The sequence below is a fragment of the Macaca fascicularis genome, chromosome 14 (genome assembly GCF_037993035.2).
Source record: "Macaca fascicularis isolate 582-1 chromosome 14, T2T-MFA8v1.1".
Taxonomy (NCBI): domain Eukaryota; kingdom Metazoa; phylum Chordata; class Mammalia; order Primates; family Cercopithecidae; genus Macaca; species Macaca fascicularis.
Genome location: NC_088388.1, coordinates 127,513,621 through 127,531,793, shown reverse-complemented (window position 1 = coordinate 127,531,793; position 18,173 = coordinate 127,513,621). Strand labels below are relative to the sequence as shown.

The 18,173-nt window shown below is 37.1% G+C and overlaps 1 protein-coding gene and 1 non-coding gene across 15 annotated transcripts in view; both read left to right on the top strand.

Moving 5' to 3' along the window:
- ARHGAP32 (Rho GTPase activating protein 32) overlaps positions 1-18,173 on the top strand; it is a 306,989-nt gene that overhangs the window by 263,017 nt on the left and 25,799 nt on the right. For all 14 annotated transcript variants that reach the window (XM_045370763.2, XM_074015632.1, XM_045370762.2 and 11 more), the window contains one exon: positions 8,897-9,046. In XM_045370763.2, coding sequence (XP_045226698.2) covers positions 8,897-9,046 — 150 coding nt within the window. The remainder of the gene's footprint in view (positions 1-8,896; positions 9,047-18,173) is intronic.
- On the top strand, positions 13,973-14,076 carry LOC123568894 (U6 spliceosomal RNA). Its single transcript, XR_006692452.2, has one exon. It is a non-coding gene; the product is annotated as a U6 spliceosomal RNA (small nuclear RNA).

Here is an 18,173-nt window from a genome sequence, read left to right as displayed (position 1 = left end):
TAGACAGGACACTTTGTGACTCCAAAACAGATCCCTTCTCTCTGCTTGGGAAGAGTAGAAGGAAGATTAAAGAGGACTTTGTCTTGTATCTTGGATACCAGCTCAGCCATGGTAGGAAAGGGCACTGATGAGAGTTGTGAGGCCCCCATTCCAGGCCCTAGCTCCTGGACCACATTTCTAGATACACCTGGAGCCAGAAGGGAACCCACTGCCTTCAAGGGAAGGACTGTCTTAGCAGTCCCCATCACCTGCAGACTAAAAAGCCCTCAGACCCTGAATAACCAGCAGTGATACCTGGGTAGTATGCCATGGGCCAAGGGTGAGACTCTGAGGTAAGCTGGCTTCAAGTGAAACCCAGCTCATTCCTAGCTGTGGTGGCCATGGTGAAAGACTCCTTCTGCTTGGGAAAAGTAAAGAGGACTTTGTCTTGCACCTTAGGTACCAGCTTGGCCACAGTGGGATAGAGCACCATGCAGACTCTTGGGGACTCTGATTCTAGGCCTTGGCACTTGGTCAGCATTTCTGGACCTGCCCTGGGCCAGAGGGGAGCCCACTGCCGTGAAGGATGAGTTCCAGGCCTGGCAGCGTTAGCCACAAGCTGACAAGAGCCTTTGGGCCTTGAGTGAACATCAGTGGTAACCTGGCAGTACTCCCTGTGGGCTTGTGGTGGTGGCCATGGGGTGGCTTCTCTGCCTGTGGAAAGGGGAGGGAAGAGTAGGAAGGACTGCATCTCATGGTTTCAGTGCCAGCTCAGCTACAATATAGTAGAAAAACAGGTAGATTTCTGAAGTTTTTGACAGCAGTCTCTGGCTCCTGGACAGCATCTCTGGACCCGCCTAGGGCCTGGGGGAACTCACCGCCTTGAAAGGAATGACACAGCTTGGCTGGCTTTACCACCTGCTGATTATACAGTCCTTGGTCCTTGAACAAACACAGGCAGTAGCCAGGTACCAGTTACAGTGGGCTTTGGCAAGACCCAGTGCTATGCTGGCTTTGGTTTGACCCAGTGCAGTCCCAGTGGTGGTGGCCACGGGTGCTTGTTTCACCCCAGCTCCAGGTAGCTTATCACAGAGACAGAGAGAGACTTTGTTTGGGAGAAAGTAAGAGAAGAAAACAAAAGTCTCTGCCTGGTAATCCAGAGAATGCTTCTGGATCTTACCGAAGACCACCAAGGCAGTACCTGTACAAATTTGCAAAAACTACAGCATTATTGAATTGGGGTGTCCACTAATTCAGATACAGCTTGTATTGTGATGCAGATCACAACACCCAACTTCTTTTGAATACCTGGAAAGCTTTCCTAAGAAGGACAGGTACAAACAAGCCCAGACTGTGAAGAGTACAATAAATACCTGACTCTTCAATGCTCAGACACTGACAAACATCCACAAGCATCAAGACCATCCAGGAAAACATGATCTCACCAAATAAAGTAAATAAGGTACCAGGCACCAACCCTAGAGGTGCGTGACCTTTCAGACAGAGAATTTGAAATAGTCATTTTGAGGAAACTCAAAGAAATTCAAGATAACACAGAGAAGGAAGTCAGAATTCTATCCTGTAAGTTTAAGAGGTTGAAATAATTAAGAAGAATCTAGCAAAAGTTCTGGAGTTCAAAAATGCAGTTGAAATACTGAAGAATATATCAGAATCTGTTAATAGCAGAATTGATCAAGCGGAAGATTAGTGAGCTTGAAGACAGGCTGAAAATACACAAAGGAGACAAAAGAAAAAAGAATGAAGCATGCCTATAAGATCTAGAAAATAGTCTTAATTGGGCATATCTAAGTTACTGGCCTTAAAGAGGAGGTAGAGAAAGAGATAGGGGTAGAAAGTTTATTATTCAAAGAGATAGTAACAGAGAATTCCCAAAATGAAAGATACCGCTATCCAAACACAAGAAGTTTACAAAACGCTAAACAGACTTAACCCAGAAAAGACTACCTCAAGACATTTTAATAATCAAACTCCCAAAGGTCAAGAATAAAGAAAGGATACTAATAGCAGGAAGAAAAAAGAACATACAGTGGAGTTCTAGTATATCTGGCAGCACACTTTTCAGTGAAAACTTTAAGAGAGAATGAGTGGCATGACATATTTACAGTGCTAAAGGAAAAAAACTTTACCCTAGAGTACTATATCTGGTGAAAATATCCTTCAAACATGAAGGAGAAGTAAAACACTTTCCCAGACAAATAAAAGCTGAGGAATTTCATCAACACCAGACCTGTCCTATAAGAAATGCTAAAGGGAATACTTCAGTCGGAAAGAAAACGACATTAATGAACAGTAAGAAATTATATGAAGATACAAACTTAGTGGTAGTAGTAAGTACACAGACATGGAATATTATAACACTAACTGTGGTGTGTAAACTGCTCTTAAGTAGAAGACTAAATGATGAACCAATAAAAAATAATAGCTAGAACAACCTTTCAAGATGTAGACAGTATAATAAAATATAAATAGAAAAAACAAAAAGTTAAAAAGCAAAGGATGAAGTTAAAGCATACAGTCTGTTAGTTTTCTTTTTGCTTGTTTGTCTATGCAGTGTTGTTATCAGCTTAAAAATGGGTCATAAGATAGTATTCTCAAGCCTCATTATAACCTCAAATCCGAAAGCATACAATGCACACACTAAAAGTAGAAAGCTAGAAATTATATCATACCACCAGAGAAAATCACCTTTACTCAAAGGAAGACAGGAAGGAAGGAAAGAAGGAAAAGAAGACCACAAAGCTACCAGGAAACAAATAACAAAATGGTTGGAGAAAGTCTGAACTTATCAATAATAACATTGAAAGTAAATGGACTAAACTCTTCAATAAAAGACATAGAGTGGCTGGATGGATGAAAAAACAAGACCCAATGGCTTGTTGCCTATAGGAAACACACTTCATCTATAAAGATATACAGAGACTGAAAAGAAAGGGATGGAAAAAGAAATTCCGTGTCAATGGAAACCAAAAAAGAGCAGGAGTAGCTATACTTACATGAGACAAAATAGATTTCAAGACAAAAACTATAAGAAGAGACAAAGAACGTCACTATATGATAATAAAGGGGTCAATTTAGCCAAAAGATATAACAACTGTAAATATATATGCACCCAACACTAGAGCACCCAGAAATATCAAGCAAATATTGTTAGAGCTAAAGAGAGAGAGAGATCCCAATACAATAATAGCTGGAGACTTCAGCATCCCACTTTCAGCATTGTACAGATCTTACAGACAGAAAATCAACATAGGACCTAATCTGTACTATAGACTAAATAGACCTAATAAATATTTACAGGACATTTCATCCAACAGCAACAGCTACAGGATACATATTCTTCTCCTCAGCATGTGGATGATTCTCAAGGATAGACCATATGTTAGGTCACACAAATCTAAAAGTATTCAAAAAAAAAAGAAAACATTGAAATGATATCAAGCATCTCTGGCCACAACAGACTAAAATTAGAAATCAGTAACAAGGAATTTTGGAAACTGTACAAACACATGGAAATTAAACAGTATACTCCTGAAAGACAGTGAGTCAATGAAGAGATTAAGAAGGAAATTGAAAAAATTTCTTGAAACAAATGATTATAGAAACAATGTATCAAAACCTATGTGATACAACAAAAGCTGTACTAAAAGGGAAATTTATAGCTATAGGTACCTACATGAGAAACAAGAAAAACACCCTAGCAATGTATTTTAAAGAACTAGAAAAAGCAAGAATAAACCAAACCCAAATTAGTAGAAGTAAAAGCAATAATAAAAGATCAGAGCAGATACAACTGAAATTGAAAAGAAAACACCAAAGATCAACAAAAGAAAAAGTTGGTTTTTTGAAAAGTTAAACGAAATTGACAAAACTTTAGCTAGACTAAGGAAAAACAAAAAGAAGACCCAAATAAAATCAGATGTGAAATAGGAAACATTGCAACTGACACTGCAGAAATTCAAGGGATCATTAGGGGCTATTATGAGCAACTATATGCCAGTAAATTGGAAAATCTAGAATAAGTGGATAAACTCCTGAACACGTTCAGCCTACCAAGATCAAACCATGAAGAAATCCAAAACCTGAACAGACCAATAACAAATAATGAGATAAAAATTATAATAAAAAATCTCCCAGCAAAGAAAAGCCCAGGACTCAATGGCTTAACTGCTGAATTTTACCAAACATTTAATCAAAGAACAACAACTACCAATTCTACTGTATTCAGAAAATAGAGGAGAGAATACTTCCAAACTGATTCTACAGAGCCAGTATTACACTGATACAAAACCAATGACACATCAAAAAAAGAAAACTACAGGCCAGTATCACTGATGAATATTGATGCAAAAAAAAATCTCAAAATACTAGCAAACCAAATTCACCAACACATTAGCAAGGTCATTCATCGTGGCCAAGTGGGATTTATCCCAGGGATGCAAGGATAGTTCAACATACACAAATCAATACATGCGATACATCATATCAACAGAGTGAAGCACAATACCATGTGAACATTTCAGCATTACTGAAAAAGCATTTGATAAAAATTCAACATCCCTTCTTGATAAAACCCCTCAAAAAATAGGTATAGAAGGAACATGTTTCAGCATAATAAAAGCCATATACTACAGACCCATAGCCAGCATCCTACTGAATGAGGAAAAACTGAAAGTCTGTTAAGATCAGGAACATGACAAGGATGCCCACTTTTACCACTCTTCTTTAACATAGTATTGGAAATTCTGGCTAGAGCAATCAGAAAAGAGAAAGAAATAAAGAGCACTCAAACTGAAGAAAAAGAAGAAACCAAATTATCCTTGTTTGCAGATGACATGATCTTATATTTGGAGATCCTAAATACTCCACCAAAAAACTATTTGAACTGATAAATTCAGTAAAGTGGCAGAATACAAAATTAACATGAAAAAATCAGTAGCATTTCTGTATCCCAACAGTGAACAATCTGAAAAAGAAATCAAGAAAGCAATCCCATTTATAATAGCTACAAATAAAATAAAATACCTAGGAATTAACCAAAGAAGTGTAAGATCTTTATGATGAAAACTGTAAAACACTGATGCAAGAAATGGAAGAGAACACAAATAAATGGAAAGGTATTCCATGTTCATGGATTGGGAGAGTCGATATTGTTAAAAATGTCCTTATTACCCAAACCAAACTACAGATTTAGTGCAATTCCTATCAAAATACCATGACATACTTCACAGGAATAGAAAAAAATATAGTGAAATTTATATAGAACTAAGTAATAGCCATAGCAGTCCTAAGCTAAAAGAACAAAACTGGAGGGATCACATTACCTGACTTCAAATTATATTGCAGAGTTATAATAACCAAAACAGCACGACATAAAAACAGACACATGAACCAGTGGAACAAAATAGAGAACCTGGAAACAAACCCACACACCTACAGTGAACTCATTTTTATCAAAGGTGCCAAGAGCATACACTGGGGAAATAACAGTCTCTTCAATAAATGGTGCTGGGAAAACTGGATATCCATGTGCAGAAGAATGAAACTAGACCCCTCTTTCTCACCTTATACAAAAATTAAGTCCAAATGAATTGAAGACTTAAATCTAAGACCTCAAATTATAAAACTACTAAAAAAATTGGGAAAAATATCCAGGAAAATTAGAGGAGAAAAGATTTCTTGAGTAATACCAGACAAGCATAGGCACAAGGCAAAAATGGACAATGGGATCACATCGAGTTTAAAAGCTTCTGCACAACAAAAGAAACAATCAGTAAAGTGAAAAGACAACCCACAGAATGGGAGAAAATATTTGCAAACTACCCATCTGACAAAGGATTAATAACTGCAATATATAAGGAGCTCAAACAACTCAAAGGAAAATAATTTGATTAACAAATGGGCAAAAGATCTGAATAGCCATTTCTTAAAAGAAGACATACAAATGGCGAGCAGGTATATAAAAGATGCTGAACGTCATTGATCATCAGAGAAATGCAAATTAAAACTATAATGAGATGTTATCTCACCCTAGTTAAAATGGTTTTTATCCAAAAGACAGGCAGTAACAAATGTGGAGAAAAGGGAACCCTTTTACACTGTCGGTGGGAATGTAAATTAACACAGCCACTATAGAGAACAGTTTGAGGGTCCTCAAAAACCTAAAAATAGAGCTATTATACAATACAGCAATCCTACAGTTGGGTATATACCCTACTGCTGGGTATATACCCAAAAGAAAGGAAATTCGTATATAGAAGAGATACCTGCACTGCCATGTTTGTTGTATCCCTGCTCACACTAGCCAAGATTTGTAAGCAGCCTAAGTGTTCATCAGCAGATGAATGGATAAAGAAAATGTGGTGCATATACACAATGGGGCAGTATTCAGCCATAAAAAAAAATGAGATTCAGTCATTTGCAACAACATGGATGTAACTGGACGTTATTATATTAAGTGAAATAAGCCAAGCACAGAAAGATAAACTTTGCATTCTCACTTATTTGTGGGATCTGAAAATCCAAACAATTGAAATTATGGAGACAGAGAGTAGAAGAATGGTTACCAGAGGCCAGAAAGGGTAATAAGCCGATGTTGGGGGGGAAATAGGGATGGTTAACAGGGACAAAAAATAGAAAGAATGAGTAAGACCTAGCATTTGATAGCACAACAGGCTGACTACAGTCAAAAATAATTTAAATGTACATTAAAAAATAACTAAAATACTATAATTGGATTGTTTGCAACACAAGGGATAAATACTTGAGGGGATGGATACCCCATTTACCCTGGTGTGATTATTACACATTGCATGTTTGTATCAAAATATGTACCCATAAATATATATACCTACTGTGTACCCATGAAAATTTTAAAAATGTATAATAGGCCTCAGTAAGACTCTCAGTAATCATCTGCAAACTTAGTAGGTGGATTGAGGCCATCCAGCTTAGTCTTCTATTTAACAACTAATCTTTGAGTTCATGATATTGTTGTATGTTGACTTTTAGCATAATTATCCCTATAAGCTGTACTTCTCAGCAAAAGTCATTTTTAAGGGATTCGTTCACTTTCCGTTTTTTTCAGTTGTCTTTCTAATGTGTCAGTCAGTGGAAATATTTTTTCAAATATTAATTTACTCACCTTTTTCCTTGATCTATAATGGATTTAAGATGATATACTTAGTATATTATAGATGAATGTTAATGGAAGATCTGATGCTTGTGTGGGTGTGTGTTTTGTATTTATATAGCCATTAGGTTGACGAGTGTGTTCTGTGTCATTATGGGATTGTCCTCTTTGCAAAATGAGAGTTTTCTTTTTTCAGTTATATTCAACAGATGACAAGTACTATGATAATTTCTAACCATCAAGTAAAATAATTTAAAAATTGACTAGAAATGCAAACTGCTTTTACACCATTTTAGGTCTTACTTACTATAAAGATCTCCAAAGCAATACATTCAGTAAAACTCAGGTTCCTCTTGTAATCCTGTAACATCCTTAAGTATTCATTGGGAAGATGACTGGTTTACCAAGCTTGATTCAAACATCGTGGGTTACAACACTTAAATTTGCTTACAGTCTCATAAGGTAAGATGGTGAGAAGATATCGGGGGAACCAGCCCCGAGTATTTTAATGTAGGTTCTTTTCTATTTTCCCTAAGTGTTGGCCAGTCTGAGAAACAAAGGGAAAAGAGTACAAAAGAGAGAAATTTTAAAGCTGGGTGTCCGGGGGAGAAATCACTTGTCGGCGGGTTCCGTGATGCCCCCTGAGCCGCAAAACCAGCAGGTTTTTATTAGCAGTGTTCAAAGGGGAGGGAGTTTACGAATAGGGTGTGGGTCACAGAGATCACATGCTTCACAAGACAATAAAATATCACAAGGCAAATGGGGGCGGAGCAAGATCAGAAGACCAAGGCGAAATTAGAATTGCTGATGAAGTTTCATGTCCTGCTGTGCATGCATTGTCATTGATAAACATCTTAACAGGAAACAGGGTTCAAGAGCAGAGAACTGGTCTGACTAAAATTTGAAATTCCTGACTAGGCAGGAATTTCTTAATCCTAGTAAGCCTGGGGGCGCTGCAGGAGACCAGGGCATATTTCATCCCTTATCTACAACTACATAAGACAGACAGTCCCGGAGCAGCCATTTTAGAGACCTCCCGCTGGGACTGCATTCTCTTTCCCAGGGCTATTCCTTGCTGAGAAAAAGAATTCAGTGATATTTCTCCCATTTGCTTTTGCAAGAAGAGAAATATGTCTTTGTTCTGCCCAGCCCCGCAGGTGGTCAGGCCTTATGGTTATCTCCCTTGTTCCCTGAAAATCGCAGTTATCCTGTTCTTTTTGGATACTCAGATTTCATATTGTTCATACACACATGTTTTACAAACAATTTGTGCAGCTAACACAGTCATCACAGGGTCCTGAGGTGACATACATCCTCAGTTTATGAAGATGATGGGATTAAGAGATTAAAGACAGGCATAGGAAACCACAAGAGTAATGATTGAGGAAGTGATAAATGTCCATGAAATCTTCACAGTTTATTTTCAGAGATTGCAGTAAAGACAGGCGTAAGAAATTATAAAAGTATTAATTTAGGGAACTAATAAATGTCCATGAAACCTTCAAAATTTATGTTCTTCTGCCATGGCTTCAGCCGGTCCCTCCGTTCAGGGTCCCTGACTTCCCGCAGCAAGAAGAAAGTACAAAATTATGATGTTATTTATAACACAACTCTTAGCTAAACTTCTGCTGAAATTTCCTAAAGATTATAAAGTATGTTTATAATAGATTATTTTGCTGTCAGCCTCTTGAGATATGCTTCTTTTTATGCTAAGTAAAATGTAACCTCTTGCCACAACTCAGATCTTTTCTCTTTATTGATTTCTAGTGTCTAAAAAGCACGGCAAGCTCATTACGTTCTTACGAACATTCATGAAGTCTCGTCCAACAAAACAGAAGCTGAAGCAGCGGGGAATCTTGAAAGAGAGGGTGTTTGGTTGTGACCTGGGGGAGCACCTTCTAAATTCTGGTTTTGAAGGTAAAAATAAAATGTGCAAGCTTATACTTTGAGTTTCTGACCTCTCCATATTGGTTCTCTATGACCAATTATGGAGTAGATTTAGGCAAATGATAACTGTTTCATTTCAGTTCAATGCATGTATTAAGCTTTCTCAGGTACTCAGTTCTGGGTGGACCTGAGAATGAAAAGTCTACGAATACAGTTTGGCATCAGAGATGCTCATGTTCTGTTCCAGAAGAGTAGGACATTCACACGAAATATATTACAACCACCCTGTTATTTTGCCTTACTTTCTATTTCTCCCTAGATAGCTTCTTCAGCCAGTTTTGCCACCCACATTTTATCCTAAAATATTTATCTAATTATTCTTATGGAAAAAAGATGTCATAGTTTTGAGACATAAAATGCCAAAATCAATCTTCCAATTTTTTTGTTTTTAAAGAGACAGGGCCTTGCTTTGTCGCCCAAGCTGGAGTGCAGTGGCGTGATCATAGCTGACTGCAGCCTTGAATTCCTGGGCTCAGGCAGTCCTCCCAGAGTAGCTGGGACTACAGGCATGGGCCACTATACCTGGCTCATTTTTATTTTTCATTTTATATTTTGTAGAGGATCTGTATTTTATTTTTTGTAGGAATCTATATTCCTTTCTTTATAAATTAAATTATGAATCAAGAATTTAGTTGTTGGATGGTGGGATGGATAGGAGGGAAAGAAAAAAAGGAGTTTTCCTTTTATATTTTAAAATAGCACTTTCCTCCAGCATCTCCTTCAGAAATGCCAGAAGATGAAGGCAGGATCTACCTATGATGTTGTTAAACACCAGAAATAGGTGATTGTGAAATTCCAAATTAGTATGGGAAATACCCATTGTGCCTTTTGAGAAGACCATTAGTGAAAAACAATGGTAAAGTAATACTAATAATACTGAGTTGATAGTGTCAAATTCAAATTAAGGTCTTACTCATTGTTAAAAGAATATCAATGGACTTAGGAATTTAATGCAAACTGTACCATGTTTCTTCAGCGAGTAGACAAAATGTTATTTCAAACAGATGTTATTCCCAAATTAATACCAACTTAATGCAGATCCCTAAAAAACAAAAACAAAAGAAAAAATCCCTGAGGATTACTTTTGCAGCTAAATGCACATGGAAAACTCAACCAGTGACAATGTCAAAGAAAAAACTCAGTGATAGGATGGGAGTTTTACTAGTTTTACTATATATTAAAACAATCCTCAAAACTAGAAAAGCAGAGTTTTCACTGTGTGTGGTAGCACATGCCTGCAGTCCCAGCACTTTGGGAGTCTGAGGCAGGCAGATAGCTTGAGCCTAGGAGTTCGAGATCAGCCTACACAACATGGCAAGACCTGGTCTCTACCAGAATTACAAAAACTAGCCAGCGTAGTAGTATGCAGCTGTAATCCCAGTTACTTGAGAGGCTGAGGTGGGAGAATCACCTGAGATTGGGAGGCAGGGGTTGCAGTAAGCTGATTTCATGCCACCGCACTCCAGCCTGGGTGACAGAGCGAGACCTTGTCTCAAAAAAAAAAAAAAAAAACTTTTTTTAAAGGCAGAGTTTTGTGCAGAGAATGAAATGTGAGTGAAACAGCTTAGAGTGTTCAGAAATAGTTGTTACTATACATAAGAATCCATTGTGAAAAAAGTATGGTTTTAGAACCATGTCACATGGAAGAGCTATTTATACTACATATTGAGATAATTAAATAGCAGTTTTGAAAAAAATTCACACTTCATCATACTGAAAATAAACTTCAAATGTATAAGTTAACCATTTTAAACTTATAAAATTGCCAATGTGAACTGATTTTGTTTTGAGATAAAATAGCTTTCTCAAATTTAAACAAAAAACATAAAGAGATGCATATATATATATAAAATATATATATATAGATACACTTTTCATATAATGAAAAATAACAATGTAGAGGGAGAGGTACCAGGAAATATAATCATTTTTTGGATATGATGAAATGCTGCTATTATAGTGTATGAGAATATCGTTTCAGATTTTTTAGAAAAGTAAAGTTCCTGAGTAAAAGAATGGAGAAAAGATACAAACATTACACAGAAAAATGTTTATCGTTATTTGTAATCATGGAAATGTATCTTTAGGCAATTTTGAAATACCATTTTACTTTGGTAAATATTAAAATAACAAAGCTATTTTTCTAAATTATGATATCCAGTGCCATAAATATAGCAGTGATTTTTACCAGTAGGTTCAGAATCGTTGGTTTCAGGAAGTTCTGAGTTAGCACTACCTTTTTGGAAAACATTTGACATTTCATAGCAAGACACTTTATAGTGTTCCTTTCATCTAACGAATCCATCCTTAGGGACTTATCTTAATGTTATAATTAAATAGAAATAAAAGTGTTCATCATAGCATAATGTATGAGAACAAAGAAAATGAAATACCCAACTTTGGGAGAATGTTCTTTTTTGAAATGGGGTTTCACTCTGTCGTCCAGACTGGAATGCAGTGGCACAATCTCAGCTCACTGCAACCTCTGCCTCCTGGACTCAAGCTGTCCTCCTGCCTCAGCTTCCTGAATAGCTGGGACTATAGGCATGCACCACCACACCCAGCTAATTTTTGTATTTTTTTTGTAGAGGTGGGATTTTGCCATGTTAGCCAGGCTGATCTCGAACTCCTGGACTCAAGCGATCCATCCACCTCGGCCTCCCAAAATGCTGGGATTACAGGCATGAGCCACCACACCCATACAGGGGAATGTTCTATAAATGCTGAAGCTATTAAAAATTTTAAGTTTGGGCTGGGTGAGATGGCTTATGCCTGTTATCCTAGTATTTTGGGAGGCCAAGGTAGGAGGATCGCTGGAGGCCAGGAGTTTACACCAGCCTGGGCAGCATAGCAAAACCCCATTTATATAGGGAAAAAAAAACCAAAACGAGCTGTGCATGGTGGCACACACCCGTACTCAGCTAGTTCAGAGGCTGAGATCAGGGGATTGCTGGACCCCAGGAATTGGAGACTACAGTAAGCTATCATCCTGCCACTGCACTCCAGCCTGGGCAACAGGGCAAAACCCTGTCTCTAAATAAATAAATAAGTTTGAATACAATGTAGGAACCTGAAAAATATTATCTATAAATAGTAGATACAACTTTTGAAAGTCTGGATACTTAGGTGATATGAAAAATGAATATAATTATAGTGAAGTATTAGAGAATATTGTTTAGATTTTTTTTCTTAGTTGTCTTGCTTTTTCAATTAAAAAAATTAGAGGAATATTGGAAATGAATTTAATAATCCTGGAAGATTAATCCCTCTTTGCCAAGTTAAACTCAAATGACTAGAAAAAAAATTAACTTGTGACATTAAAGTGTAATTGAAATTCAGTAAACCTTAGGAGCCAGAAACCTCGAAGACCGAGGTCAGATATATTATACTTGGCATATTAAAATAATTTCCTGTTTCATCAGGGTTGGTAATAAATGAATAAATATTCATAAGGATATTCATTTGAATATTCAAATGAAACCTAAATCAGCAGAAGGGAAACCTTTGAAGTTTATTAACTAAAATTTTAATTAGGAAATAAAACTTTTTTAATAGCCAAGTGATTTAGTAGTTTGTCTTTGATTTAATGAATATATGAGGAATTTCAGTTTTTTCTGATTTTAAGACTTCATAGGGAGCTGGGTGTGGTGGCTCATGCCTGTAATCTTAGCTCTTTGGGAAGCCAAGATGGGAAGAGCACCTGAGCCTAGGAGTTTGAGACCAGCCTGGGAAACATGGCATGTTTAATGCCCTGTAACATGTTAAACCTTGCTTAGATGTGATCATTAATATGAAAAAGAGGCCTGGCGTGGTGGCTTACTCCTGTAATCCCAGCACTTTGGGAGGCCGAGACAGGCAGATCACTTGAGATCAGGAGTTCAAGACCATCCTGGCCAATATGGTGAAATCCTGTCTCTACTAAAAATACAAAAATTGGCCGGGCGTGGTGGCGTGTGCCTGTAATCCCAGCTACTCAGCAGGCTGAGGCAGGAGAGATTGCTTGAACCTGGGAAGTGGAGGTTGCAGTGAGCCAAGATCTCACCATCACGTCTGGGTGACAAGAGCAAGACTCCATCTCAAAAAAAAAGAAAAAGAAATTGAAAGAGAGTTTTCCAGTTTGTCCTGCCATGCTCATTAGCTTTCAAATATCAATTCAATTTTAGTTGTACTTAGAAGTTTCAGTTATGTTTCCATTCTTCATAAGGTTGATAGGGGAGGACAGAGGCTATTATATCACTTCTTTCTGAAAAGTAGCAGGTTAAACTACAGTATTCATCTGTTCCCTAATTATGATAAAAGCTGTTTGAGTGGAACAGTTTTTTGGTATCATTGATTTTTTTTTTTGTAGAGACACTGTCTTTACAAAAAAATTTTTTTAATTAGCTGAGCATGGTGGCACGTGCCTGTGGTTCCAGCTACTTGAGAGGTTGAGGTGGGAGGATCTCGTGAGCCCAGGAGGTCCAGGATGCAGTGAGCCATGATCACACCATGGCACTCCAGCCTGGGCAACAGAATGAGACCCTATCTCAAAAAAAAAAAAAAAAAAAAAGACTTCATATGTATTGTCACATGGCCTATAACCACAGTTATACCATATGTGTGTATGTATTTACACATACATATATATATAGAGAGAGAGACTATTTTAAAGTCTAAAACAATTAGAATTGAATATGTATTTTAAACTCTAAAATAATTAGAAAAAATGAAGAAAAAATGATTATATACATAATTGTGAGGAGAGATGAGACACATACAGTGTATATAATATTGATATGTATCATATAATTGTCTTTCTCAAAGTTTAGACTTTAACATAGTGTCTTTACCCTAAACAAAATTAACCTTGCATTAGATTTTTCTGAGAAGGAAGCTCATATCAAAATTACATTTTATGTGCTTGCTTCGACAGCACATATACTAAAATTTGAACAATACAGAGATAAACGTGACCCCTGCACAAAAATGACACACAAATTCGTGAAGCATTTCATATAAAATAAAAATTGTTTAAAAATTATATTTTGGTAAATGGTTAATTCTCTGAATATTTCCTAGTGAAAAATCAGCTTTGTAGAGAGATTATCCTGTTATACTTTCTGAACTTCTGAGTACCTCTCTGTTGGAGCAAGTGACAAACTTGACCTGTGTCTTCTGTTCAAAATGTAAGAAGTCACAAGGAACCTGACAAAGCCATTGTCTTTTTATTCTTTTATGTGTGGTCCCTGGTGCTCAATCAGGATTCAGGATGATCATACAGAGTTTTAGCTATCACAAACCAGTGTTTATAATTGAGTTTATTAAACATTATATCACAGTTATTTGTGGAACTGATTGTTTAAAAATCTGCCCACAAAAAAAAGAAATAAATAAAAATCCACGTACATAGTACCTGTTTTGAGCATAGATTATACTAATATGTCATTTACTTTGGCATCTTTTTGTTTTGTTTTGTTATGGAGTTTTGCTCTTGTTGCCCAGGCTGGAGTGCAATGGCACAATCTCAGCTCACTGCAACCTCTGCCTCCCAGGTTCAAGCGATTCTCCTGCCTCAGCCTCCTTAGTAGCTGGGATTACAGGCACCCACCACCATGCCTGCCTATTTTTTTTTTTTTTTTTTTTTTTCTGTATTTTTTGGTAGAGACAGGGTTTCACCATATTGGCCAGGCTGGTCTTGAACTCCTGACCTCAGGTGATCCACCTGTCTCAGCCCCCAAAGTGCTGGGATTGCAGACATGAGCCCCTGCCCCCAGCCTACTTTGGCATCCCTACCTGTAGCTTTAAAATGTTTTTGTTGTTGTTGTTGTGACGTTAATGTCTTTTTCTGGTATCATTGATTTTTTTTCGTAAGACTTAGTATTTTTTTTTTCTGTACATATTTAAAACTGAATTTCGTTAAAAATTTGAATTGAGATCACTAAAACAAAATAGTGAGAGGTTTATAGAAAACTAGGTCAAATTATGTTTGGTACAAAATATTACAAATATTTTGGAACCCTCGGAGAGGACTCTCTGTTGCCTGAACATATTTCTGTGTTGTAGTATATGCACAAAATTTTAAATCAGAGAACAGTAGGAAAAGGCAAGGCCCAAATAACCCCAGAAATTAATCCTTTAGGTAGTCATATTAGGTAGAATCATGATGCACATTCTAATAAGTAACACTGTACTCGTGTCCCTTTAGCCTGGAAACCACTTCCCTGAAACTGAACTGAGCTTTTTCATCTGTATCTGTAATGCTTTCGTGATGCCTGGAAAATGGAACAGACTTAATAAATGCATGATTGATGAGTGAGTGAGCGAGTGAATGAATGAAGAGAAAAGAGCCGAAACGAAAACAAAACTGTCAAGAAAAAAAAAATCAAAGATCAATTCTTGTCATACTTATTTCTTACTTCTTTTAGCTATATTCTAGTTTTAAGGATCATCGATTTTAATTTAAATATATACTTCTTATTCTGTTGTCATATGATGATATTTTTAAAACTAAGAATGTAAAATCAAAGTAAATCAGAAGTGTATTATGTGGAGAATGTGGGAATGATTCTGAAAATCGTACCGTCTTTTGGAGGAAGCATTTTGGAGGTTTCTGGTGTTATATTTTGACTGGGTCATTATTTGGTGTGCATTTGGCTGGTTCGTTAGATGGTTTGGGGGTAGCTAGCAAAGTGCCTTTTTTTAAAACTAGGATTTTTTTTACAAAACATCATATATTGGATTCCTATACTGCTTTCCTACTCTTTCGTGCAAAAATAAAACAGATCTTTTCTCCTTTTTTCTTCAGACATTGTTTTTCAGTTTCTGCTCTCTTCAAGATTCAAGTTTATGCTTTTCTTTCATTCTGCCACCCATTTATATTAAATGACTCATTTGTCTCCCTTAAGCTTATAAGTAATAGTTATGTAATTTTGTTTATTAAGCTGATTATGTGATTGTTGCATAGACATTCAGTCCTTCTACTCAGGGAACACAAAATATAAGGAAACGATTCAGATGCTTGCTATGAAGTAGTACATGCGTAGATACTTGGTCATATCAGGAAAAGACCTCTAATTCTCCATATTTTCAATGTTTTCCTACTTATTTGGAAGAATAAACAGATATGAATCTAATAACATACAGATATACACATCCAATGAAAATTACCGACACTTTTTTTTAATAAATGGTAGCTTATTTTTATGAAAAATTTATGTGTGCTGGGAGAGCCTGATAATATGGAACTAAATCCTGTGCTCTGAAGGGCTTTTCTCGAAGACCACCCTCCTGCGTGCCCGGGTGGATCAGCACGCTAATTTGGAGCATATATGATGAGAAGCATCTTCTCAGTGCTTTACAGAAAAGAATTTTAACTATTTTCCTAAGAATGATGTTAATTATCCCAGTAATCTCTAAATATACCCTTTGAAGCAGGTGACTGAAATATTCTAGCCCCAAATTTTATTATTCCACTTCCAGTTTTTCAAATTGAAACCTGAGACACCAAGGTTATTATTGGTGGGACAATGTTAGAAATAGAACCCAAGCTTTTATAAAGATACTATGTATTTTGCATATCATTTCGACACAAAGGTTGCTTCTAATGTCAATTAAATCCACAAGAAGTACCCAGCAATTCTACCTGCCCTTCATCTTTACTACAGAAACATAACCTTTTCTTGTTACTGAAAGTCTTGAATATTTTTAGAGGCAGAAAGCATATAGTTGAAAATGTATTCATATGAACAAGTTCCATATGAAAACTAAGGTTCCTTTCCAGCTAACTTGACCAGATAATGACTATTTCAGGCTCTCAGGGCACTGGTAAATTAATTCACTTGCTAATTTTACACATTGTGTCAGGACAGTGTTCCTGAGTTTTAAATACTCAAAGATGAATGATGCATGGTTTTGCTTCTGAAGAACCTGCAGTCAGAAAAGGGTAATAGTTGTATAAACAAATAAGTGATAATTTGAAATATTGTTCTATGAGCATATGGAACACAAAGCTCAGCCACCTCTACTGGTGGGTATTCAGTGAAGGCTCACTTAAAAGTGAGAGTTTAGGCCCGGCGTGGTGGCTCACGCCTGTAATCCCAGCACTTTGGGAGGCCGAGGCGAGCGGATCACGAGGTCAGGAGATCAAGACCATCCTGGCTCACATGGTGAAACCCAGTCTCTACTAAAAAATATGAAAAAAAAATTAGCCGGGCGTGGTGGCGGGCACCTGTAGTCCCCAGCTACTCGGGAGGCTGAGGTAGGAGAATGGCGTGAACCCGGGAGATGGAGCTTGCAGTGAGCCAAGATCGTGCCACTGCACTCCAGCCTGGGCGACAGAGCGAGACTCTGTCTCAAAAAATAAAAATAAAAATAAAGAGTGATAGTTTAGCTGGATTTTGAACAATAGACAAGAATTTTCTATATGAAGAGGGTTATGGGAGAGAGTCCAGCTAGAGGAAATTGTTTTGTGAAGAAGTCATAGGATGATTGGTTTGTATGGCAAAAGGTAACACTTCACTTGGCCTAGAGTTGTACACCATGGAATACTATGCAGCCATAAAAAAGGATGAGTTCATGTCCTTTGCAGGGACGTGGGTGAAGCTGGAAGCCATCATTCTCAGCAAACTATCACAAGAACAGAAAACCAAACACCACATCTTCTCACTCATAAGTGGGAGTTGAACAATAAGAACACATGGACATGGGGAGGGGAACATCACACGCCGGGGCCTGTCACGGGGTAGGGGGGCCGGCGGGTGGGGGGCTAGGGGAGGGATAACATTAGGAGAAATATCCAATGTGGATGACAAGTTGATGGGTACAGCAAACCACCATGGCAGGTGTATACTTATGTAACAAAACTGCATGTTCTGCACATCTACCCCAGAACTTAAAGTATAATAAGAAAAATATATATATAGTGTGTGTATGTATATATCTTATCTATATAGCTATATAGTATATAGTATAATCTATATAGCTATATAGTATATAGTATATATACTATATAGTATATAGTATAAAAAAGGTGTGTGTGTGTGTGTGTGTGTGTGTGTGTGTGTGTGTGTGAAATAAAACAAAAGCATTGGCTCTGTACTTGGACTGCCTGAGTTGGAAT